General features: G+C 39.2%; 1 protein-coding gene across 2 annotated transcripts in view; it reads left to right on the top strand.

The window, feature by feature from the left end:
- The first annotated feature begins 1,106 nt into the window (after positions 1 to 1,106).
- ARHGAP42 (Rho GTPase activating protein 42) overlaps positions 1,107 to 26,480 on the top strand; it is a 175,929-nt gene continuing 150,555 nt past the window's right edge. For both annotated transcript variants that reach the window (XM_035328301.1, XM_035328292.1), the window contains exon 1: positions 1,107 to 1,608. In XM_035328301.1, the coding sequence (XP_035184192.1) occupies positions 1,455 to 1,608 (154 nt within the window). In that variant the 5' untranslated portion in view covers positions 1,107 to 1,454. The remainder of the gene's footprint in view (positions 1,609 to 26,480) is intronic.

Below are 26,480 nucleotides of genomic sequence, written 5' to 3'. Positions count from 1 at the left end.
CAGTTAAAAAGTGTGAATAACACAAATTGCATAAAGGAACTACAACACACAACAGCATTGAGCCTTCCCTCACCTTCACAGCTGAATTGTGTAAATGAGAAGGCTGAGAATGATTTGACAGCAGGAGCGCATGGACAGCTAACAGAGAAGCATCATCTTCTTGAAAGCAATATTTGGCAAGACATGGGTTGTGCTTAAGATCTTTGTGTGGCCAATGTTGCTGGTTGTTTCCAATGGAGTTGTTCACTACTCGAAGGTGTGTTTACAGACAGCTCTCATTAAAAAATGGTACATAAATTTGTATACATATTTGTATACTGTATACAGTATATTGGAAAGAATCACTCCAGAAAAACATACAAGAATCATCCAAATTGCTTCTGTTTGCTGAGATAAACCCACAAGCATACTTGAAAAACATCACTTTGTTGTCTTTGTTATCTTAACCAGGCTTGCAGTTTCTTCATCTTCAGGTTGGAGTCGGCTCAGCTGTATCCCCACACAGCAACCAAGCACGACAGGTGTTACTACCATTTGTTTGCTATTTCCTCAGTCTGCACCTCCCTCTCTCCTCCTCCTTTACCTTTTGCTGCTCTCTCCTCTCATTACCCACCCTCGAAGGAGTGTCACCCTGCCGCAGGCCCTCACAAGCACAGCAGGCCTGTGCTGGGGTGCCATGGCAGATCCCCTGGTGGTGCAGGCATGCTGGGGGTCGCTGCCTCAGCCCTGAGCTCCTTCAGCTGTGGCAGCCTGCCTCATGGCTCACCTTTGCCCAGCAAAGGTGGGCCACACTCCTCCACACCAGCCTGTGGCTCTGTATAAATAAACCCTCCTCCTTCCTGCACAGAAGTTTTTAAGTTCTTGTTTTAACTAGGCAATAAGCTTTGTCTCCCGCAGCCTCCACAGAGGTGCCCCGCACACTCGGAGCTCCCCTCACAGTTACCCCTCAGCCTTCCTGTCCCCAATCTGGATCCTCCCTCCCTCTGTGCCCCCGAAATCCCCCGAGGCAGGGCAGAGGCTGCCCTCATGCCCTCACCGCCCCAGCCGGGCCGAGCCCGGGTGGCGCCGCCGCTGGAGGGCAGAGCACGAAGGGGGCGGCGGGGAGCGAGGGGCGGGCACTGCCGGGGCCTCATCCCCGCCGTGTGAGCATGCTGCGGCGGGAGGAGGAGGAGGAAGAAGAGGAGGAGGAGGGCTTCCTCGGCTGGGCCAGGGGAGGTTCAGACTGAACTTCGGGCTGGGGAAGGAGGAAGGCAGAGCGCTGCCGGAAGCCACGGAGCGGCGGCGCCCCGCGGGCAGCATGTAGCTGGGTGACAGCCGCCCGAGCGCCGCCTGCCTCCCCGCCGTCCAGGGCACCGAGGGGCCGGTGCTGCGGGTCGGGAGCCTCCCTTCTCCCTTCTCCCCTCTCGCCTCAGCTCCCCCAGGATCCCTGCAGCGCCGTCCCTCCGCCGCTGACCATGGGGCTGCCCACTCTGGAGTTCAGCGATTCCTACTTGGACAGCCCGGATTTCAGGGAGCGTCTCAAGTGCCACGAGATCGAGCTGGAGAGGACGAACAAGTTCATCAAGGAGCTCATTAAGGACGGCAGCCTCCTCATCGGGGCCCTGCGAAGTGAGTGGGGCGGGCGGGCGGGGGAAGAGGCTTCTTTTGTTTGAATGGGCGCCGGGAGCGGGCTCCCCTGCCGGCAGCCGGAGAAAAACCTCCCGTAAACTTTTCTTCCCCAGCTCCTTCCCCGCCGCTTTGCCTTCGTCTGGCCGCCGGAGGGGCTGGGGGAGCTGCCAGGGCAGAACAGGGACATGGGGGGACCCGGAGGGGACCGGAGGCAGAGGCTGAGGGAGGGAGGCAGGGAGAGATGGAAGGAGGGAATGAAGGAGGGAGACAGGGAAGGAGGCAGGGAGGCCGCCCCGAGGGGCTGGAAGTGACCCCTTCTGGAGTATTGAAAAGGTTTTTGCCCCGGAAGGTGGTGGAGTCACCGTCTCTGGGGGTGTTTAAGTGAAGGTTGGACGTGGTGCTTAGGAATATGGGTTAGCGGGTGACGTTGGTGGTAGGGGAACAGTTGGACCAGATGATCTTGGAGGTCTTCTCCAACCTTCATGATTCTGCGAACAGAGACAGCCGTACCAAAGTGGCGAAGCCAGACTTTGTGAATTTGTGCAGAGCAAGTTTGTTCCCTCCCTCAGTCCTCACTGCCATTGCGTACTTTTAATACCAATAATAACATTACCAAAGTTAACATACTAACACATAAAACAGTTACGTATATTTATTAACTAGCAACTTTACTACTGATCGTGTGCTACTTATTTTGGAAGATTCTGAAAGAAAAGCCCAGGATGAACGGTGCTATGCTTTTGAAGTTCTGTGAGGTGACAAATGACAACTTCCCTTAAGTGTGAAAACGGCCCTCCTGCTTTGAAGAGTGTAAAGTCAAAATTAAGGACTGTCACCAGCATTACTAGACTCGGCTTGCGCTGCTCTGTGTTAGCTATTGCCACCTACTTCTTGCCTTTAAGTCACTTAGGATCTCTTACACATTGCCCAGTGCTTGCCTTCACATAGACATGACTTACAGCTTCTTGTGCTGTGCTGTGAGATGTTTAAGGAAAAAAAAAAAAAAGTCACTTTAAATGATCCTTAAAGCATCTACCACGTTGACACAATATGCTATATTTACAGAATGGAAGGGTAGCAGTGTTGCTCTTTATTAGGAAGGGAACAGGTGTTACCATAAACTCCTCAGCTAACAGAAAATCTAACTGATGAGTCTGAACCCTAAGTTTTTCTTTTTAGCTGGAACAGAAAGTCAAATTTCATTGATTTTTTGATGTGTTCTGCTAGAAGCAGAATTGAATATTTAATTTATGTCTGCATGTCCCATACTTTATCCTGTAATTCATGTATAGTGTTGCTGTTACATAAAGCAACTACTGGCTTTTTGAGACTTTTGTCATAGAAGTGCACGTACTTCTGGACTCATTTCTGTTTCAGGGAGTAGCTGGATACAAGCCTAGAACACTTGTATTAAATTCAATATATTCTGTATCTGTGCCCACAGAATATGAGGTGATAGATTACATTGAAAATCTATGTGTACCTATACGTGTGTATGTGTATACATATATATATAAGCATAAACTCAGTGGTACATTTCTCCTTCCAGAGCAAAAAAGATTGTTTTTCAGATTTATTTCAGATTTTCTTTTTGCTAAAGAGCTTTCTCCATAAAACAGGAAATTGGAGCTTGTTTAAAGTGGTAAACATGTAAGTTTTTATTAAACGTAAGCCTGGTTCTGTACGGTGCTGTACACAAGGAGTCATGGCAGGAGATGATGCCACATGGGTACTTTTTTGTCCTGGTCTAGCACTGGAGAGTGAACGCTTTTTGTTCCAGATCAGACATGAACAAATACAACTTTCTTCTTAAGTTGTCAAAGAAAGAATACTGAAGGATGAACTCTGTTCTTGAGAAGTAATTTAGACCTTGATTTTGAAGTGAGTAATCTATCTTTGTGAAGAGTGCTTGAAAGTTCTTGATAGATATAGACCTTATATCCCCATGTTTAACAATTCTGTCCATCTTCAGGGACAAGTGCTATTTCTGTCTCAAGGAATTGCTACCTAAGCTGCAAGTTCCCCTGATTTTTAAAACTTTTTAGTTCAAATGTTACAGTGTTTGACACAATGCTTACTGTATTCTATGTGCAACTTTAAAATGCTGTGTGCTATGGAGTCTTTTAGCCTTAGGAAAGTGAGGTCTGTCCTTGTAAGAAATATTTCTACTTGTTCATTTCAAATCCCTTAATTTTGTGACCATGCATTCCACAGAATACTGCCTCAGTCCCTGTGTTAAGACAACTGGGGAAATGCCTGAATTTTTCTCAGTAAAACAAAAATCCTTTTTTTTTTTTATACTGTAGACTGTGGTGCAGATGCTGCATAGTATACCGGTTAAGGCAAATAGAAGTATCTTAGTTTTTCTGAAATAGAAAACCTTTGACTCATTAGCTACTCCTAACCAGCTTTAAAGTTGGTACAGTGTAAAATATTTGTGCATATTTATTTATTTATTTGAAAATCTAATCAAATGATGGAGTAAGTAGTTGGTTTCAGTGCTGAACTCTTATGATTTGGTTGTTATGATTTGATAACCTGCAAGCCCTGGAGAACAGCAAGCATTATTTACCCTGGTTTATGTCTTTAGGTGATCTAGGATTTTTCATTTACATGTCATTTTGGAGGCTCAACCCTGTTAGGGAAAAAATTCAGGCTCATGCAGAGCTTTAGTTGAAATGAATTTTGGAATACGTCCTTCCTGACTGTGTTTAGGGAAGAGACAGTGAAGTTGACATAATGCAGTTAGAAAATACTATAATCTCTTAAGTTGTCTAAATGTAAGATGAATCTGTGGTATGTGCATGGTTTTTCAGATGGAGTCAAACTTCTGTATTAAAGAAATGTTACAGTACATACATTTGTGCATAAGCCAGTATCTGAATGCAGTGTTAAAAAAATACATGATGAGACGCTTAAATTGAAGGTAGAACAAATACGCCTAAAGTAGCATGAAGACTTTTTGCATTTTAATTGTTATAGTGGTTGCAAGATGAGGTCACCTTTTATTTTAACGCATTCATTTTGAAGAATCCTTCTTTCTGAAGTAATATGTAGAGCCCTAATAACGTGCTGTCTGAAGTAGCAGTTGACCATTGTGAATTCAGAGACAACAAATAGTGCTAGGATTGGTGTCAAATCCTTAGCACCTTTTTCCTAATGCATTTTGCAGTTTCCTTCTCTTTCTAAATACGGAAGACTTCTGGGGAGTACACCAGAAGAGCACATATCACATGGTCCAGTTTAATTATAGGTGGAGATATCCCATTCGTATGGTCATTGTGCTTACTTCAGCCTTATCCTACAGTTGGTATCAGTGATAGAGTGCATTTCTTGTTACATCAACCGAGATGCTAAATACGTTGTTCTCTCTTGAAGGGCTCACTTTATGCACAGATGTTCTCTTTCTACAGAGACTTAACTCTGTGTAGGGGCAATTAAGTAGATTTGTCTATTTTTATTTGGTACATATGGAGAAGGGTTTCCTTGTCTTTAACTTCCAAGTTAGAAAAACAAACAAACAAACAACTCTTTTTCTAAAAAAAGTAATCTCTCTGCTACAACAGGCCTTCTGGATTATTAGGTAACACTTAATTTTGTAATTTCTTCAGGCATCTAATTTAAAAGATGTTTTAGATACATGTTTAAAATGCATATGCTTAAATGCTTAACTTGGCAAAATCCACCCATAGCTGGACTCCTGAACCAGTAATGAAGTTTTTCCTTTATATTGATTCTAGCGCATCTTCAGTTAAAATATCAAATCTGTGTTTCTTGTACTTTTTGCTAATATTGTACTTTGTAATGTCCTTCCTTAGTAGTAGTTGCTTTGTGAAAAAGCAACCAAGTCTGGGGAGTTGTCATGTAGATTATGTAGGAAATTTCACTATAGAAAGACTTGTATACTTTTAATTTCTATAATAAGGCCTACTGGTCTGCCCAAATTGTTTTGAATATTATATTAAACAATCCAAAAAAGTAACATGTATCTTGTTCAGATATCTCATGGCTTATTGCTGTGCCTTCAGTTCTACCCTCTGATTTTTGATGGCCTTCTTTCTCCATCTTAGTTGCTATTTTTGCTATAACCTTACGCATTCAAAGTTTTGAATTGAATGAGTTTTGGTTTAAATGGTTGGAAGTTCAGTGCATTCACAGTTGATTTAAGTAATGCCATACCTTTTTAAGTGCTTTAAATTGTAATGCAGAGCTGCAGAGTGTAATATAAAAGTTAACAGATATCTTTAAGTATTTGTAATTACTAGCAATCTTTACTTTTTGTGAGTGTTGTCCTTTTTTTTTATTACTAGCAGAATTAGTAACTTGAAGTAGTTGATTTTATTTTGCTTAACACATAGAGAAACAGGCACAAGATAGAAATACTATCTTTTGCAGGGGGATTGTCTTTTTTACTAGGGCTTTTATATAAATTCCACACACAAAAAAAGACTGCCTCTAAACTGTTTTGACATAGAGTATTCATGAGTGATTTTTTTTGTCTCATAAACCTAATTATAAAAGTACAGTGGTGAACCTGGCTATATATACAGAATTTTTTGAGGTAAGCTGGCTGGAAAAAAAAAAAAAAAAGTACAAAATTAGTGCATAAGAAGCTATGATCTTGTTATTTCACTTGGGGATTTTTTTCATGCAAAAAAACTTTTGTATCTTTCCAGAGAGATGCATTTTTCCAGATATCTTGGTTTCACATGTTCTCATGTACTTGTATCTATAAAATGTCTTTTCCAGATCCTAACTGGAGCAGAAGTGAGTTCATTGAATAATAACTGCTGAAGTTTGGTAGCAGTCATTCTCATTTTTTAATTTAGTTTCTAAGTAAAAACAATTCTTCATACTCCACATGTGATACTATGATGGGGAACGTGGAATCATAAAAGAATTGAGAATTTCAGACATAATTCACATTGCTTTTTTTAGCTGTTTTAGTCATATAATTCAAACATGCATAACTTGTCTTTCATAGTTAGGTTGGGTGAGCAGCAGGGCAATACAATAGCTTGCATTTCTTAGTCTCTAAATAAATGATTCATTGCCTCCAAGTTGAAAAAATAAAACTTTGTACTGCTTTTTCTACTGTCCTGTTCAGCTCCTGCTGCTGTTTCACTGAGTGTTCAATGGATTATGGATGTAATTCTCAAAAGCTTCAAGAGCATTCAGCCTTTCATGCAAAGATACTAATGATAAGCTGGTTCTTGGCCAGGGAAGGAGCTTAATTGTTTCCTCTGGTGTTTAAAGCGGCTGCAGTCTGTATTGTATTATATTATCTTTAACCAAATGTATATGGAGAAAGCAAATACTAGCATGTTGTGGTCTGTTACGAAGCACTGTATTTTCTGCCTATCATATGATTTTGAAACAAGAAAGCCTGAAAGGGAATTCCCATGCTATCAGTAACAACTACTGTGTTACTAAGTCCTGAAATGACTCAGCATGGGCGTTCTTCTGTCTTAATATTGAAATGTATTCTGCAGAGAAGTCTTGTAATTGGATGAAGTCAGGTTACCAGAGGAGTAATTTAGTGTTTACGAACGTCATATGAAGTAATGTCACTGCTTTAAGAAAATTCTGTCTTTTGTTTGTTCGTTTGTTTTTAAACTACGTTTTTCAATCTTCTAAAGTGTTTTCTGAAAAGAAAAAATTTAGTCTGTTTCTTAGTGGTCCAATTGTTTTTTTGTCTACTACTTGCTTCATTTGCTGTGAATAGGAGAACTGTATTTATAAGGAACCAGCTGCTTCATGAATATTGTCTTTACTATAATGGAAAATATGATGCCGTGGTCACAGAACTTGTACAGATCTCTTGGGTTTTTGTGGGCAGAAGCACTACAGCAACTTGCAATTTCCTGTAATGGTAACTAACTTATCAGTTGTCCTCTGCGAAAAATACAGAAGACAATGCTGTTCTTCTTTCTACTGAAGTGATATATGAGGCAGTGCTATATCTTTGCTTTTATATTTTGTCCTATAATGACAAAACTGTCATTATACATTTGGAATGTGGGGGATTAAGGTACTTAGGAGCATCATGGATTTCTTTGTTGTTAAATCAAATCTCCTTCTAGTGTTATATCATGTAATTCCTACTTGTCAAATTCAATTTTAAAAGCAGTTTTTATCCTTACTCTTTCTTCTGGAAGACGGTTCTAGAACCATGCTACTCTGAGGACTGAGTAACTTATTAAAAAGAAATTTAATTTGAAAATCCTAACTTGTTTATACTCATTTTCCTTTCTCTCTACTCTTCTGCACTGTTGTTTATTTGTGTTTGCCTGTGGAATAATCATATCCTTTTGCTAGGCTGAACAAGCTGTTCTCATCCTCTCTGCTAAGGGTTTCTCTGGTTGCTTGGTCATTTTAGGAGCTCTTTTCTAAACTTTTTTGAAATTAGTTTTAAATATGCAGGACAGTTGAATACAAAATGGTCGAAACAAAACTAAGATGGTAATGTACACAGGTTTGATCTTTGGTCATTGTATTTATGCTGTGAGAACATCAGTTCATTAAAAGAAACTGATGTTTATGGTCTTCTTTTGGCTGGGTGATGCTAATTCCTCAAGCATGATGAAAGGTGAAAAACTTTGGGGATCTTATAAGGAGGAGCAATAAAGTAAATATGAAGCTTAAGAAAAATAGCTTGACCTTCTTCCCCATTAATAAGAGATTGGAGTACTGTTGCGTAGTAAGTTAACCTCCCATTGGTACCCTGTGAAGTGCAAATAACTTTCATCAGAAAGATAATATGATTCCCAGCACATTATGAACTCTGGGTTATATTGCAGTATGTTTTTTTTTGATCAGTCGCATGTTAGCAACTTAAACTGGTTCCCTGTCCTGAATTATGCAAACTTGTCTTTCACAGGATACCAGAAGCTTCCACAACATGTTGTTGTTACAGTTGTGTTTTGCGTAGTATAATTCAGGCATGGGAAAAGAATATGGAAATTCTGTATGCCTTCAGAAGTCTTATCTTCCTTTAGCTTAGTATTCAAAGCTGGATACAAAGTGCTGCAATGTGTAGGTTGTATATTTGATATTTTGCAAGGTGCTTAAAAGAGGTTTGGATGCCAGGTGTGCATTGTAGTGTCTGCAAAGGTACTCTTCTGCTCACTGAAAGTTATTATGTAAGTGAAGACAGGTATTGCCAACAGAATTATTTTTCTTCTATAAAAAACCTTTAAGAGAAATAAACATAATGAAAAAATAAAATGGGTAAGAAGATTCAATGTGATTTGGTCCTGTAGAATTACTAGGACAAATAAGCCTCTTAGTTTAATTATTCCTTGCCTTCTGTGCTTTAGGAAGATCTTCCTTTCTCCTTTGGTTTCTCATAATTGGGGATGCAGCAAGATATGTGCAGGATTTTTTTGCCTCCAATCAACAGCACAGATACTTGTAGTGGGTCAAATTTAATTTTTGTATCACTTGCTATTGTTTTTAGTAGTGTTGCTCAAAACAAATTCGTAACAAGTGTAATCAAATCTGTTTTCCTTAGCTGTACCTTTGGTTTTAGATCTCGTGGAGCCACAGTCAGCTTTGATGTTGTTTCATGAACACAGAGGGAGTGATTGATTTAGTTTGCTACTTAATGTTCTTATGCTTGAGATGGGAGATATGGGCAGACGCTATTTTAAAAACAGGTCAGCAGTGGTGAGCAGAGTTCAGAACTTATCCTCCTGTCTACTAGGAGAAAACGATGTCCCTAAGTCAAGAAAAGGATGTTTGGTTGAGCTTTTACAGTAGACAGCTGAAGTAGAGTTCCTCAGTTAGGAATCTGTTAGAGATGAAGTTAGGACGTTGTTCTCTGCTTTCTCCCAGCTCTCTTAAATGACTATTCCATTGATGCCTATGAATCATGTATTTGAACAGCTTATTTCCTATATATTTTTTGTTGAGGGCCAGATTATTTCAGGCTGATTCCAGTAGGCTAGAGGATGCCTAAAAGCTGCCATACCTGTGTACTGCTTAATTAGGCAGGAGGCAATCAATTAAGACAGGATGATTTTTCCTGTGCGATTTGGTAATGCTAGGAAAGGGGATTCACTCAGCTGCCCCTGTTAGCAGATAACATAGTGGTTATATAAAATGCTTCACCTGACCTATCTGTCTTCTCTGTGTCTCTGGCCCCACCTTCCTCATAAGGAACAGCAACAGCAAAACCAACAGACCAACCCAACCACAAAACAAACCCCAGCAGTGTAAACAGCCTCTGAGGTCATTATACTTACTACCATGGGACAGTAGTAGTAACTTTCTACTGCGCACTCACTGACTGTGTTTCCCAATTAAGTGTACACCACGCAATTAATACATCATGGGATCAGGTTGGTCTTTTTTGCAGCTATTTCAAATAAATGGTTTTTCTTCCTCTATCTAATAGGCATCATTCTTTCTCACATACCCTTCTAAGTTAGGAATCCACAATTTAAGATGTGAAAGAGGAACAAAACCAACACCAAACCCACAGAAGTCATTAGCCTTAAATCTGTGATCTGCTTTTAGTCCGTATCACTATTTTTCACTTATTTTCAGCCTCCTTCAGTTGTGGATGTTTGTTTTTCTCCCTTTTCTTTCTTGTTCCTTTTTTCTCCCCTGCTTTTCATAGATGATGGTCCAGTATTCTGTGTTTGTAATACTTCCCTGTTCTGAGGCATTAGCCAAGTTTGTGCCCAAGTCAGGATGGAAATAATAGATCAGATAGTATCAACATCAGCCCTATTTGAATAATATCAAATAATGACATTGCTCTGGTTGAGTGTTTGCAGCAAAGCTTTTTCCTAGCTACTTCGTTATCTGTATAGCTTCTGTACAAGTTCTCATATTTTCCACCTTAATAATTAAAATTTCTATCACAGTGTAATGTGAAGGCTAGTTAGATAAGACCTGTTGTGTTTGTTTTTTTGTTTTATTTTGCTTTTTAATAATCTTTTGCTTTCTATGAGAGAGAGATTCACTCATCTGGTGAAGTTTACTTTTGATAAATCTGTATTGTTTTTTATCCTGTTTTCTAAAAATTTCCAAGCTTTTAATTGCTCTTTCCTTTGATCAGTGTTCTAAATCACTTGATTTTAAGGTTAAACTTATGAAACGTTCTTGTTGGATCACTCTGTTTCTTAAATATAGGTATTTATTTGCTACATTTGATCAATTTAAAAATCTTTGATATCAAGCGTGCTGATGTGATAGTTTTGCATTTTTGAGGTACTGAAATGAATTTCTCTTACCTTTTTCATATTGATAGCATTGTTGCAAATCGAGGTTGACTATAATTTTGATTTTGGATCATACTTTCATCTTTAGGCTGTCTGTGTCTGTGCCATCTTTTCTGTGCTTTGACCCTCTTTGTTCTGTGGCTTTACAAGCAGCTGCAGGAGTAACATGGCACTGCATGGGTAGCTGGCTAAGCTCTTGTGCCACTAGTTCCACTAGTTTTTGGTGCCAAACCTAGTTATCTGTGCTTTTTAAAATACATCAATATACACGTGTGGTTGAATACTGACTTTTTCCCCTTATTGCCTGCCCAGTCCATGATCTTCTGCTTACATCTCCATTTCTTCAGTGAACCATGATTTAAATGTTTTATGTAGTTCTTCTCCTTGCAACTAATGTGAAAATTTAAAGTATCTCATATTGTACCTCTGAAGTTTCTTCACATGTAGTCACCTTTAAATTCAGCTTCCCTTAGCTGCTCAGATTTTGCTTCTTTGAAATGTAGAACTTTTGTTACAAGCTTATTTTATTTCTTTTTATTATTATTCAATTTAATTTTAAACTAAATGAGCATGGGATTACTTAGGTTATTTTATTAGACAGGTTTTTGTCAAGTTACGTATTCATGAAATTTATCACACAGACTAACTGTGCAGTAATATCAAATTTAATTTTATCTCCTAATCTAGCACTTCAGTCTCTGCCTTCTCCCATGAGCAACAGTGAAGTGGTTCAATTGCCCAGGAGTTCTCCCAGAATTTGTAGCCAAAGGAGATTAATAGGGAGCATCCGTCTGAAGCCACGTTTTGATGCACAATTTTAAGCCAGCTTTATTGCTAACCAAACAAACAGAAAACCTCCAGAGCCTACCCCTGCTGCTTTTCCCACTCTCAGCCCTTGTTTCCACCCCCTCTTGTCCCGTAAGTGGTATTAGCATTGCTGTTTGCTCAGCTGCACGCCCTACCGGATCAGGGAACTAAACTAACCGTTTATCTTTGCTGAATATTTTTTCATGAGTCCCAGTTCCCTGATTTGGGTTCCTTATACATACATATGGAAGTGCTCCTGCTGGCAGAGAACAGGGCAACCTGAAGTGGAAGTGCCTGAGGAAGTTGGTAGGTGGAAGAACAGGGAGAGGGCGTTAAAAAACTGTTTGGTAGCAGTGACGGCTTACTTGTGTGTCAGCCAAAATTAACGTACAAATTACCAGCAACAGCTAAGACTTGCATGGCCCATTTGTTGTATCTTCTGTAATAATTTTATTTTTTTGAAGCTGAAGACGTGACTTCTGAGCTGAACTCTTCTCCCAGATGGGATTTTACAGGTTTCCAGTACTGCTGTCTTTGGAAGAGACACCTTTTTTTGGTTCCTGTTCTGACAAGCAGCTGCCACCTGGGTGTTTGATGATTCAGGGTTGTTTTGCTGTTGATGGGGAGAAGGGAATTTAGGAAAGGAAAGGAACATGGAGATTAATTATTTAAAAGCTGTTAAGACTTGTAACTTATAAATCACTAATTAGATGAGCACTAAGCTGATCTTTTAATTTTCCCGTTAAGGGTGTAATCTTTTATGATGTCCTTCTTCATGCTTTCTCCAAAAATATGAGAGAGAACCTGTTGCTTCTAGAGAATTACCAAGTACAAGAAGTCTTCACTCTTCTTCCCCCTTGCCCCGTCTCACTTCCATGCAAAGAGCACAAATTCCTGGTAAAACGATCAGTACGTAGGGTAGGGTTTCTTAATGAAGACATTCTCTTTTCATTCTTTATTTTTGAAAATGTCTTTTTTGGCTGCTATTTGGAATTACACAAGCGGGGTTAACCGACTGAATTTTAACATTTGTCTGCTCTGATAGTTTGATTCATTATGCCAAATGTCAGCATAAATGTGTGGATCAGTAAAGCTTGCAGTTCTTTAAAGTGCCAGTCATTTAAGTGAAGAGCAGGCAGAGTTCAAAATGTGGTGGCAGTGTGTCTTTACGTCCAGCAGCCTTCCCACATCACCAGTGCAGTCATGGCTTTAGGAATGCTACCGCTCCACTGTTACTGAAGTTTGCATTTCACTTTATGTCCATTCCTTGCATCTTCTCACCTTCTGTCCCACCTTGTCTGCCTTTAACCTTTTGCTTACTAATGATGAGAAGGAGAGGAGGAAAACACAAAAACTAAGGTTTTGGGGATGTCCTATTTGTGTAAACTGTTACTTTAAATCCATGTATATTGTAGGGGGGTAGTTATTTGCCCTCTAAAGTTAAAATGACCTGAAGTTGCAAGAAGCATGCAAGTGGAACCTGCTGTTTTGAAAAAGATTTCTCTATAGCTAAGGTTATCGGTTAAAATAAATATTTTTTTACTATTTATCAGTGTTAAGTGCTCTGACTGCAATTAAAACAAGCTGTATATTGATACTAGAAGAAAAAAACAGAAAAACACTTCCATATTCCTCATGAAATTGCTAGTTAGGCTATGAATAGGGAAAATAGAGAGCTTTGGAGCTTACCTTCTGGGAAACTTTGAAACCAGACTTGTTTTACTGTGCGAGAGGTAAAATCTTATTCTGTGGAAAAGCAAAAATTGTGAGAAGACATTGTTCTCTGAGAGACTGCTACAGATAGAAACAACATGTTTCTATCTTAATTCATTAAGATAGAATTCATTAATTCATTAAGATTCATGTCCTGCATGTTAACCTCTAATATAAGCTGTTCTAGCTTGTATGCTTCTATAAAGATGGAGTCTGATTTAGCAGACAGATTAAAAAAATAGCTACTTAATAAAAATTGAAGTTAGCTATAATAAAAAAAAATAGTTTTCTCTGTGTACCTGGAGAAGGGGGTCGATGCTTCTATTAATCTTGCTTGGTGGCATGTGCTATTCATATAAGAGGCTTATTAATTGTTGTTAGTGCCTTAAAGAGTTGGGGATTGGCATTTTGCAGTATCTTTTTGGTTTGGTTCTTCATCTGATTTGTGCTTTGAGGAGTCAGACAGTGGAGACTAGGCAGAGTTCCAGTAGTTCAAAATAAACCTGATGAGAAGAAATGCTGTCTTCCATTGGTGACGGATCTGGTTCAACAGGACTTGGTTTAAACCATAACAACATATGTGGTGTAAAAGTAATCCTTGAGATTTTTTTTGATTAATTATATGCACATACTGTCACTGAAATTTAATATTACTAGTACTTACTAATACTTTTCCTTTCAGTTTCAGCATGCTATTGTCCAAGTCTGCTGGTAAAACTAGGAAAAATGCTGCAGTTAGATTCATAAGCAGGCATCATGAAATGCCTGAAAAGCTGGTCTAGACTCATAAATCTCTATCTATGATTTACTAATTGGCATGGGGTTTGGCTAAGATGGTTTTTAATGGTCCCTTCCAATCCAAACCATTCTATTGTTCCACGATTCTGTGATCTCAGCAGAGTTTCTCCTTGACAACTGCCAGTGCTTTGCTCCAAGTTTTAGAGGAAATTCTCTTGCTTCTTTCTTTGTGTTTTTAAAAAGTAAGGTAGACTTCTGTGTTGGAAAACTTACTTTTCTTTTCTTTCTTTTTTTTTTTTTTTTTTTTTGAGAGAGAGATTAAAGTAAAATTGTTAGAATCACAGCAAATCTCACTCTTTGCATCCTTTCAAAATCTGGAACAATACAGAATGTGGTGTGCCTACAAGCCAGTTAATACTGGCTGTGAAAAGCAGTGGGTTGGTGGAGGAGGAAGATGAGTACATTTAATAAGCTGAACATGGGCTTTCAGACTGACAGATGCCAGAAATGTATGATCTCTGCAAGGATAACTTGAAGGGCTTTATGAGTATTAACTATATTTGGTACTTCTGTGGGTGTCAGGTCTCATTCTGCTGCTTGTTTTCAGGAGAATGCTGAAAAATTGTAAAGGGTCACAGAAGACCTACCTATGACCAATACTCAAGCTCCTTGGAAACTGCAGTCATCATAAAGCATTTGTTTTCTGCAAGTGAATCCAAAGAGATGCAAAGTTAATCCAAAGAGAAAGTTAAAGGTATCACAGGAAAGAAGCTTCATGGAAAGTTTCTCTGACAGACTGGTTATATGTAGATCCAAGTGTTGGCAGAATCTATACAAATTAAATGAGAAATGTGCAACTGTAAGGTTGGTGAAGCTTTTCATTAAGGCTGGGATGTACTTTTCATTGTTGAAAACTTTTAAATCATCTAGATTTTTTTTTTTTTTTTTTTTTCTCCAAATGTGATAAAGATCACTTACCTTCTGGACTAGAGGTATTAACTATTGAAGCTCTGTTCAGGGGTGGCTGAGCTTGTCCATTGCTTTAGTTCTGTCTGGCCTTAGAAAGACAAGTTTTCAGTCTAACGTAAAGTCTTCATGTTTACATTACTTGAATGTGCGTGGAACTTTGAAATTTGGGGAGAATGCATCTTGAAGACATTCTATAGTTCAATGTTCTTTGTGTTTTATAGTGCTTTCATGTGAGGCCTTAGGCACTCTCCTTACTTAGGTGTCATCATTATTGAAACTGAGGTGTTCTGATGCAATAACCATCAGTGTGTTGTTTTTTCTTTTTTTTTTGGTAGTGTTTTTTATTCTCCCAATTCTTAGTTTTGAGTACTAGACTGGGTGTCCTATTTCAGAGTGTTTATATATGCATGTGCAAATATGCATTGAAACAAATCTAGACAGTTGAAGGTGGTAATAGTACCTTTATATGTACAGGTGCTAAACAAATATGTTCACTTCAAGTTGCTATGCTACAGGCATGTAAAGATAACAAAACTAACATTTTTGAAATATTTTTAATATTAGGAAAGTGGCATTATGAGCTTATCTTGTTAGGTTGTTGAGTTATAGGTTGTCTGAAGTACTTCAGACATGTTAGAATTCTCACATACACTGTTTTGTCATCTATTATCATGACTGGTTTAATCTAAAAATAGACAAGCTGATTTAAAAACTCAGAAATGTGTCTCTAAACAAAATGTTGTAGGCATGAGTTTAAGCCTTGGCATTAGACTTGAAGTTTTCTTCCAAATCCAGTCAGTGTGGTTGGCTTTTTCCTGTGTGAGTGTAGAACTGGTGCACCTTTACATTGTTAGGATCCTAAGACAAATGAGAGATCAAAAATATTTCATTTTATGAAGAGGGGTGTAGGCTCAGCAGTACGTTTTCTACTTAATTAGCTGCATGCTTGTATGCTGGGAGATTTCCATCTCACTAATGCAATATATTTAAGTACGCACTGTAAGTTGTAACTCTTTTTGCTTAGCTCATTGAAGATGCCATCATCTGCACCTTAGCCAGTATGACACAACTCATTTTTCTGTGGAGAAGGGAACTGAGATTACCACAGAATGGTTTGGGTTTGAAGGGACCTTAAGGATCATGCAGTGCCAGCCCCTGTGGACACCTCCCACCAGATCAGGTTGCTCAAAGACCCATCCAGCCTGGCCTTGAACACCTCCAGGGATGGGGCATCCACAGCTTCTCTGGGCAACCTGTGACAGGGCTTAACCAACCTCTGAGTAAAGAATTTCCTCCTAGCATCTGGTCTAAATCTCCCCTCTTTAAACTTAAAACCATTCCTCCTTGTCCTGTCACTACACCCCCTGACAAAGAGTCCCTCCCCAGCTTTCCTGTAGCCCCCTTTAGGTACTGGAAGGCCGCTGTAAGGTCTCCCCGGAGCCTTCTCTTCTCCAGGCTGAACAACTCCAACTCTCTCAGCCTGTCTTCACAGGAGATGTGCTCCAGCCCCTTGATCATCCTTGTGGCCTTCCTCTGGACTCGCTCTAGTACTTCCATGCCCTTCTTGTGCTGGGGGCCCCAGAGCTGAACGCAGGGCTCCAGGTGGGGTCTCACAAGAGCCCTTCTCAGAGGGAGACAATCCCCTCCCTCGCCCTATTGGCCACGCTGCTTTTGATCCAGCCCAGGACACAGTTGGCTTTCTGGGCTGGAAGTGCACATTGCAAGCTCATGTTGAGTTTTCATCCTCTGGTACCCCGCAAGTCTTTCTCCATTTACCACTTTTTTGTTTATCCTTAGATTGCAGGATTGAAGATAAAAACACAAATATTTAAGTCATTTGTTCAGCATTTCTTTAAGTTTCATTTGGTCCTATTTTTCCTTCCTTTCCCCCCAATGTCCCAAGAGACAAATTCCAGCTGAGGTCTCAGGTCCAAGTAAATCTATCCCACAAATCACAGGATCCATTCTTTAGTTATTTTTAGCTATTTTAAACCTCTTCCACTGGCTTCCTTTGGTTCCGTTCAAGCTGAAGAACTTCTGATGTTTCTTTTCTTATATAACATAGGTAACTGTGTATATAATATTGCCTTTTCTCTTTAGTGCCATCTCTGTGAGTTGATATACAGCAAGTTAGAAATGTGATTATTCTTCTTTTATTTATGTTGCCACAGCACAGGAATGATGTAATTCTTTGTTTTGTTGATTCAGTTCTTTCACTCTTGGCTCTTAATGCAACATGTCCCTAATCTCCCTGGGAGGGGTAATCAGCTTAAATTTGCAAAAATAACATTGCCAATCACATCTTTTTTTTTTATTATTATTTTTTTTTTTTTCACCAGCTTTTTGGCAGTTTCCAAGTCATTTGGCAGTAAAATATGTATTATACTAACAGTCACAATTCCTGCTGTCATTGGCACTCCAGAGCCTCTTTGATTTGTTTTCTCTGAGAAGCTCCAGTTTTCAAAACACCTTGTGAGTTCAATACTCTTACACAATGAAAACTCACTTTCATGCCTCCTTTTGTCACTTGTCTTGAGGAGTTGTCATGAAGCACTGTGTGTTCCTGGATTAAATGTCAGTCTCGCATTATTTTGTTGAACGTTTAATGTACCCAAAAGAATTTTCTGCTATTTTGACAAATGTTTCTCTTGTCCCTTTTTAAATTAAAATGGCACTTAGACAATGACATATTCATACCTATAGTACGTGATGGCAGCGTTACTGTGCAGTGAGCCATCATCTGATCTTGTGAATAGTAGTGAGCATGGTGGGGATGAGTATTTTTCAAGTTTTTTATTTGTTTGTTTAATTTCTAAATATACCAAGTGATTCAAATCCCAGTATTTTTTTTCTTTTGGGGGTCTTGGGTACCCAATGCAGTGCAAAGGGAGAGGGACTATGAGGGTCTGTATTGGTGGGCTGGAGTCTCTGTGTACCAAATCCCACGTCTGGATTCTTGGCACTTATAAAAATTACAGTGGTTGAATGTCCAGTTTTGTCTCAGTAAAATAAAGATTACATTTTGGGGGAGGTTATCTTCTTTAACTTCTGACCATCTTTGACTATACAGATAGTAATTCTATGTGGCCTGTCTTTTACATTGTATTTGCATTTAAGGGGCAGTTAAGTGTTACTAAGTATTTCCCTTCTATGTCAGTTTCCACATGTGACTTTATTTAAAATAAAAAGTGACTATCTAAACCTATTAAATACTGTTTTTAAAAAATTGTTTGGATTTGTTTGCTTTCAGTGCTCTTAAAGGCATTTTTGCATTGTGGAAGGGGACCTTAAAACACATGGTTATTCTCTGATACTTTTTTTTTTTTTTTTTTGAACAAAATAGAAAAGGAGTTCAGCAAATTTTTGTCAAGCTTAATAGGTTCTTCAGATTTCTATTGAAGTGAGGCAGAGCTTGTGATAGTGTTGTATGCCATGCTGCGCAGCAAAAAGTGTGTCATACTGTTCTGTTGAACTTCCTTGAAAGTGTATGTTGGCTCTTTAAATATGAACTCCAATGCTCATTTAATTCCTGCTTTGTTACTATGTAAGGCTTTTATCCATGTCTCTTTGAGAAATTTTAGATGATGGATTTAGGGAATTTATCTATGGGAGAGAACCAAAGGTACTATGTGGGATTTGGTCTCTGAAAGCTGGTTTTGCTTTTGAAAGGATGTTTGAAAGCTTATAGAGTGATTTTTATTTATTTATTTATTTTAAATAGAAAACCTTAAAGTGACAAGACACCCAATTTTCCAATTCTGCAAAACATGTTTTTTTTCCCCATATTATTCAGTCAATCTTCTTACTTCCCTGTCATTTAATGTTGTGACATCCTACTGCTGCCTTCAAGAAAGTACAAAATGAAAGCTGATCAAAAACATCTCTATCAGCAGCAAGCTGCTGACACCCTTTTTCCAGTCTGATCCCCAGATTTTTTTGTCTGTGTTAAATAGTAAGGCTCCTCTGAGGTTCACAACTGAATTATTTGACATGAAAGAGAGATGTTGATAGTGACAATACAGAAAATCTGCTAAAACCTGGTCCTGTTATAAGAAGCTGCAAGTGAATTAATTACTTGTTGCTGTCATCGTGTACTGGCAGTTGTGACAGCAGTTCAGTAGGTCTACTCTCTCAGTTTCCAGATCCTTCAGTATTTACTGGCTTCAAGTCCACATCCTCTTCTGGTGAGATTTCAGGAGATTAATAGTTGTACTGAGTTTGAATATACACTTTGCAAGATTCAGTACTTACCAGAACTGAATCTTTAAGAGTCTTCTGCTACCCTCCCTACAGCACTGCCATTGCTCTCCCTTGGTCCTTAAATGAAAAGATTTGTTTGGATGATAAAATATACCAGGAATATGCTGGTTGCTAATGCTTCAGCAGTATGGATGAGCAAGAGCTAAAAGCTCTTGCATTCTCACTGGAATGTGATTTTCAGAAATGCGGATCGCTGTACTTGAAAAGCTGTTGTGCAAGCAGCCCTTGGTAATAAGCCTTTTTCTTTTTTCTTTTTCTTTTTTTTTTTTTTTTTTTTCATTCAGGTAATTTATATCTATGTTGGGCAGCAGTCTTTGTCAATCTCTTAGTCATTTCACTTATTCTGATATTGTGCAATTGATTTTATTTTGTTTCTGCCAATGAATAGAAATAGTTCATGAGAATGCCAGTTCTGACTTGTGATGTATTTTGGAAAAAGCTGTGTGAGACCTTCTTGGAGGTGTCAGCCATCTCTTCTACTGAATGTGAGTTAGAGAGGTCTAGGCAGCCAATTTTCTGTTGTAAATAATGTAGTATTGTTCAAAATTGTGTATTAATACAAATACTTGATCATAAAAACTGACTTGTATCTCCTTTTTCTCCATTACACAGTGCATAGAAGAATAGTAACTCACATATAGAATGCATATTTTTTTCTCTTCTTTCCCCTCTTTTCCTTTTTTTTCCCATTTGTCTTGAGAGTCTTTTGTCAGCTATCTGTAAATACTTGAAAGGATAACATTAAGAGAAAAGTGACTTTGGAGCTTTTAGTCTATGTTGTTTGAGGGATGTTCCCATTTACAATTCACAGTTCTGATGATTTTTTTATTAAACTGCTGCAGAAGGGGCAGTCTACTCCATCTCCATAACTTACAGATGAGGGCAATAAAAATAGTTACTGTGAAAAGATATTGTCCAAGCAGGTCTGTTATTGGAAAGTAGAATGACTAAGCATAGAAAATTTACTTTGTCCTCTTTTTGTATGTTAGAGAGATTTTTGTACTGATATAACACTTCCAGAAGCTACGTAGAGAAACTCAGTTTTAGTGCTAGCGTTGAAAATGGAGTATTTGAAAGAATTGTGTAGGTATACTGTGCCTCCATCTCTGAGTTTGTTACAGTGGTCTTCATTTTATGCATTGTTTCCAGTTAGTGCTAGGCATATCGTTCTGTTACTGTATCCTTCCTACTGAAAGGAAAATCTGTATCTTATATTTTTTGGGTTGTCTTTTGTTAGCTTGAATGTCATCCATGTTGCAAAGCTGCCTGCATTTTATTTTAAAATAACTTTTGTCAGTGATAAGTTTTATCTGGTAGAGGTTTATCAGGGCCTTCTGCAGACGATAGGAGGAAATGTTCAGATAACTGTATTGTTTTGTACTATTGCAGTAACTGCACTCTCGTTTATTTTTTTTCTTGCAGTAATCATTTACACATACACTTGAAAGTTATCTGAGTTTTAACCTAAAAGCCTCGAGAAATCAAAGTTCTTCAAAGCCCTTCTTCTTCACTTCTCCATGGGGGGGATGATGAGAAGCAGAATCTGACTTATTCACACCTATACAAACTAGGAAAGTTTGCAGTTGTAGCATGTTAGCCACCGGAAAAATCAGTTCAAGAAAATGTTCTTAAGCTGAAGACTTTACTCAATTCTGCTGCTAAGGCAGATTTTTTTAAGGGTTATAGGATTGTTTTTCTTAATGGAAAGTTTAATTTTTCATGCTTGAAATAGTAGGGGGAAAAAGAAAGGCTACCTGAATGTCATTGAGATTTTGGTGTTACAGGTCACTGTTTTTGTTCAGTTGGTGCTTATTTTCGTAATAACTGCATATATATGTTGGTGTCCTCCAAAACCAATAAAAAGTAATGTGCAATGAGGCTATGTCATCCTTCAGATTAGTTCTCTCATCCATAATGAATTACTGCTTCCCCCACTAATTTCAAGCACAGTCTTTACCTAGGTTATAATTAATATTCCACAGTGATTTTTTTTATTATTATTTTCTCATCCAACCATTAAGAAAATTGACAGCAGATCACACAAGATTAATTTGCATATTTGACTCGATGGTATGATATCAAGTTAAAATTATTAGCTCTTTGGCTGCTCAGTAATGAGCACGACGAACTTGCGTTGGGGTGGTTCCGGTGATAGCAGTGCTCTGGGTTCTTGTCTGTGCAAAGGGGATCCTAGGAGCATTGTTGTGCATTGAAGGGTGCTTGTAAAAGGATTTAGTAAGCCTGTCAGGAAGAATTGGCTTGATAAGAGGTATTTTGTTGCATTGTATATTTAGGGAGCCGGAGAATCAGTCGTTAATGTTTAACCTGTTACAACAGCCAGCGAGAGTCATTATGGTCTCTCTTGATGATGTGTAGATTGGGGAGTCCTTAATTCAGAAACAAGTAAATACAGTGACTCCTTTGGAGACACTATGTATCATCCTACCTTAGATCCAAGCACATCTATAAAACCATCTGTTTATTGGATGCTCTAATTTTAAATCAAGGAGTCCCAGAATGGTTGAGGTTGGAAGGGACCTCTGGGTCCATCTGGTCCCACCCCTGCTCAAGCAGGGACACCCAGATCAGGCTGCCCAGTGCTATGTCCAGGAGGTCTGGAAGATCTCCAAGGAGGAGACCCCACAGCCTCTTGGGGTAACTTGTGCCAGGGCTCCACCACCTGCATGGCACAGAAGTGCTGCCTGGTGCTCAGAGGGAGCCTCCTGTTTGTGCCCACTGCCTCCTCTCCTGGCACTGGGCACCACTGAGCAGAGCCTGGCTCTGTCCTCTTTGTACCCTCCCTTCGGGGATTTACAGACACTGACAAGATCTCCCTGAGCCGCCTCCTTCTCCAGGCTGAACAGGCCCAGCTCTCTCAGCCTCTCATAACAGGCCCAGCTCTCTCAGCCTCTCATCACAGTAGAAGTGCTCCAGTCCCTTCATCAGCTTGGTGTCCCTTCACTGGACTCTTTCCAGTATGTCCATGTCTCTCTTGTACTGGGGGGGGGCAGAACTGGGCACAGGACTCCAGGTGCAGCCTCACCAAAGCTGAGTCGAGAGAAAGAATCACTGCTCTTGACCTGCTGCTGATACTTTGCCTAATACAGCCAAGAATACCATTTGCCTTTTTAGCAACAAGGGCACATTTTAGGAAATGTAAAAATTATGGAATTAAATATAAAAATATATAAATATAGATATTTTAACCTATTTAGTGCTATGTTTTTTTCCCTCTTGCAGCCGCTATTTTAATGTGCTCTGTTTACTTAAGGAAGCTAAAATGAACATTTTGGGAAGAGGGTGTTTTACTTGGCTACTTCTGCAGTCTCCCAAGTAATGCAAAAAGATTGTAGGCTCTTCATTGATTCATATTTACTTACATGTTCAGCTGAGGTTGGAACAGCATTGCAGATACACAGAGTGTGCTGAAAGAAGCGTCCATTGCAGTAAAGGATTTTACATGCTCATGAAAAGAAGAAATGCTGCATTTGGAGAGTAAGCTCCAAGATCTAGACTATCATATTTGTCCTCTGTCACTTCAGTTCGTATTGCTCATTGTAAGCCATAAATGTTTCGTAGACTAACTGAACCTTTTTTTTACCCTTATAGAAAATATTAGTTCTGTTTTGTAAAGAGTTGATGATTTCAAAATTACAGCCACGTACAGAACTTGTCTTTAATCTTGTTAAGGTTTCCCATTTTTTGATGAAAAGTATAACTTCATGGAAATGTTCCTCCTTGTATTAAATGCAAGATAGAGGCCAATATGTTAAGCACAGCTGGGCTTTTAAAATGGAATCTGCAATTCCTTTAAGCCTCTTTTCATTGAGAAAAGGGAGAGGAGGATGTGCTGAAATGGAAATCTAGCCAGCCAGTGAGCTGTGAGCCATACAAAGCTTGTACTCCAAGTGCAGTCTTACTGGAGGCATCCTGGAGGGAAAATGATGTTATTGTGGTGATGGCAGGGAAATTCAGCAGTCACTATGTAGATAAAAGTACAGTCTTATGGTTAAACACCAAATTTTGCTTTATGGATACCCTAATAACAAGGAACGAGTTCAGGCTCAGAGTATTTCTGTTTTTTTCTTCATCTTCCCGATGAACTATTGACTTATTAAAGCTTTTCCACTGTGTGTGTAAACAAGTTGGGTGGATATTTTCCAAAAGCATCATTATGAGCTATTCCAGTTTCATTCTGTGTATTGCAATAAGGAATTTTTCCCTAGAAGAAAACCTGTCCAGGCTTTCTCTAGAACTTGTACATAGGCAAAGAAACGCTTGATTTTCTTCCCTGGATATTGATTCTTGAGATGGAGCTGTGATGAGATTACATATTGAAATTCTGCAGTTAGTGGCAGTTACCATGATTTTGAGAAAGAGAAATGAATTTCTGCCGCACTTGAAAACTAAAAGAAACATTTAACATGCAAAAAATCCTACGTTAAGGTTATTTAAATGTAAAGCGTTCCAGTTAGGAGACATCATTGTTCAGTTGTGGAAACCTTAATCATTCTGTCCTGGTTTTGTTCTAGTCTTTTTTTTTTATTTTTTTTTTTGATGCTTGAACTAAATTTTAGTAAATGACTGTTAATCAAGGAGGCATGATTGTGTGTGGTGTGTTCCTTATGTTCTTGGAGACTGACTTGAAACAGACACAGAGCACTGAGTACTGTAGCTGAAGTAACGGGGCATTCTGGAGGGGCTGCTTTAAATGGATCAAAACAAGTTATGTTTTTACTTTCTTTTTAATGAAGTTAGGGGTTTCTTCTCTTCTTTCAACATAAAACTTATTTTTTTTTTTAAATGATGTTCCTTTGGAAGAAAAAATTACATCTTTCATGGGGACAGGGAGGTGTGAGGAGCTGCATTCTTTCCAGCTCTGGTTAGCATCTCCAGCTCTGAAGGAAGGCATCTGGAGTAATGGGTATGAAGCAGGGACCCAGCAGGGCCCGCCTAATCACCAGTTCCCTGTGTGGCCTTAGGCAATCTTGCTTTCAGCATCTCCATCCGTTAAATAGGGTAATGATGGTGCATATTACATAGAAATACATTTATTTGACTGTCTTTATAGACTTGGCTTGCATGAAGGATGAGATAATTCTGTGTTCATTACAGGATTTGGATGGTATGCAGTAAGTAATACTGGGAGGAGAAGAGGACTGAGGAATACTGAACTCTGAGGAAGAAAACAAGTATTGAATAGCTGTTTGTTTGGTGACCACCCTCATGCTAAGAACTAAGGAATAGTTTTGAAGGAAGAGGGTAAAGATAATCCATGTGCATGAAAACACTGAGGGTGGCAGGCAGGCTGCTGTTCAGGCAGTCTTCACTGGAAGCCTTTTGAGTGCTCGCTTGGTAGCACAAATCAACTTTTGTCATTTACAACAATTATTTTTCCTGTTTGAAGTTATGCTTAGCGCAGACCACTAAACAAGTCTTTGCTGAGAGAATTACAGCCTTGTAGTATGACTAAAGGGTACACCTCCTGTGTCTCTGGAGCAGTTAAAGATGGTACAGCCTCCACCTGCCTGGCATCGCTCATCTCCTGGAGAATGTCTCCCATCGAGGGTTTTGGCCAACCTCTTCTCAGTGGTTTGTGGGGATAGGACAAGGGGCAGTGGCCACAGAATGGAGCACAAGAAGTTGCTCACCAACATGTGAAAGAACCTCTTCACGGTGAGGGTGACGGACCACCGGGACAGGCTGCCCAGGGAGGTTGTGGAGTCTCCTTCTCTGGAGATGTCCGAGGCCCGTCTGGATGCCCACCTGGGCCACCTGCTGTAGGGAACCTTCTTTGGCAGGGGGGTTTGACCCGACGATCTCCTGAGGTCACTTTCAACCCCTACAATTCTGTGATTCTGGGATAGTTCAGGACATAAGATCTGTGCTGTGTTCTGCACCACTAACTCAGCTTCTCTTCCATCACTGTTTTTAGTTAAATAGGTGACCCAGCACTGAAAAAGCTTGACTACTGAACCGTGGTGGTGAATTGGCTCGTCTGTGAGAGCATTAACCACCTCTTAGCAGTGATCAGCTGATGGTGTCTTGAGTCATTTGAGTTATTGCAAAACATACATGTCCAAATCTTCCTATGGAAAGCATAACAACAACTGTGCCGGGTTGGAACCAAAGTTTACCTGGCCTTATTTCCTGTCTCTGGATATGAGTAAGTGCTGTGATGTGAGTTGTATTTTTTTTGTCTCCTCTCACACACAGTGGCAAATGCTTAGGGTAGGGTATAAGACCAGGCAAGAATGTAGTGATACTTCCGCTGCCTCCAGCGGTTTGTGGCTTGAAGATTTCCTGAGCAAGAGGTTATGCCTTTAATAGCTCTCACTGGACTTTTCTTCTGTGAACTTCTCTAGTCTTTTCTTGAACCCACATAAATTTTTAATATCCACAGTATCCGGTGGCAGGGAGTTTCTTGATTTAATACACATTTTATGAAAAAAGCATCTTCTTGTTCTGAGTTTACTTTTTGCTATGTCAGATAGCCTTTTGTTTTTACTTTCAAAGAGATGGCCACCGTTTCTGAACAGCTTGTCATTTTGTGGAGCTCATATGACTCCCCAGTTGTCTTTTTCAGGCTGATGATTGTTAGCACATTTCTTTAAGCGGTTATTCCTACTGCTATGTACCCATGTCACAAATCTGTGATTTTCACAGCAGGCTTGGGATGGTGTTAAGGAGTAAGGCAAAATATGCCCATAATATTCAAATGCAGGCTTGTCATGGATTGATGGAGTGGCATTATGATATATCAGTTTGTTTCTTTTTCCAATTTCAAATAATTGCTGTTTGATTTGCTTTTTGACCAGGCCTGAGTATACAGTAATAAAACACTTTAGTTAGTACTTAGATGTTTTAATGACAAGATCTCATTTGTGAGTGATAGCAGTTAGTTCAGAACTCATTACGCATGCCCTAATGTAAACAGTACTAGTACTAATGGATGCTAAGAATATTAATGAAAGGCTATCACTCTATCACTCTGCCACAGTGATAACAAGAGGATGTTGTTGTGTGTTCCTAAATCTTTCAGTCTCAGGAAAGAGGAACAAAATTCCAGAGAATAAAAAGTTGTGTTTATATATATATGTGTGTATATATATATATATATATATATATATATATATATATATACACACACATATA

Source organism: Oxyura jamaicensis, chromosome 1, assembly GCF_011077185.1.
Source record: "Oxyura jamaicensis isolate SHBP4307 breed ruddy duck chromosome 1, BPBGC_Ojam_1.0, whole genome shotgun sequence".
NCBI classification, from domain to species: domain Eukaryota; kingdom Metazoa; phylum Chordata; class Aves; order Anseriformes; family Anatidae; genus Oxyura; species Oxyura jamaicensis.
This window is presented reverse-complemented; position numbering and strand designations above follow the sequence as displayed.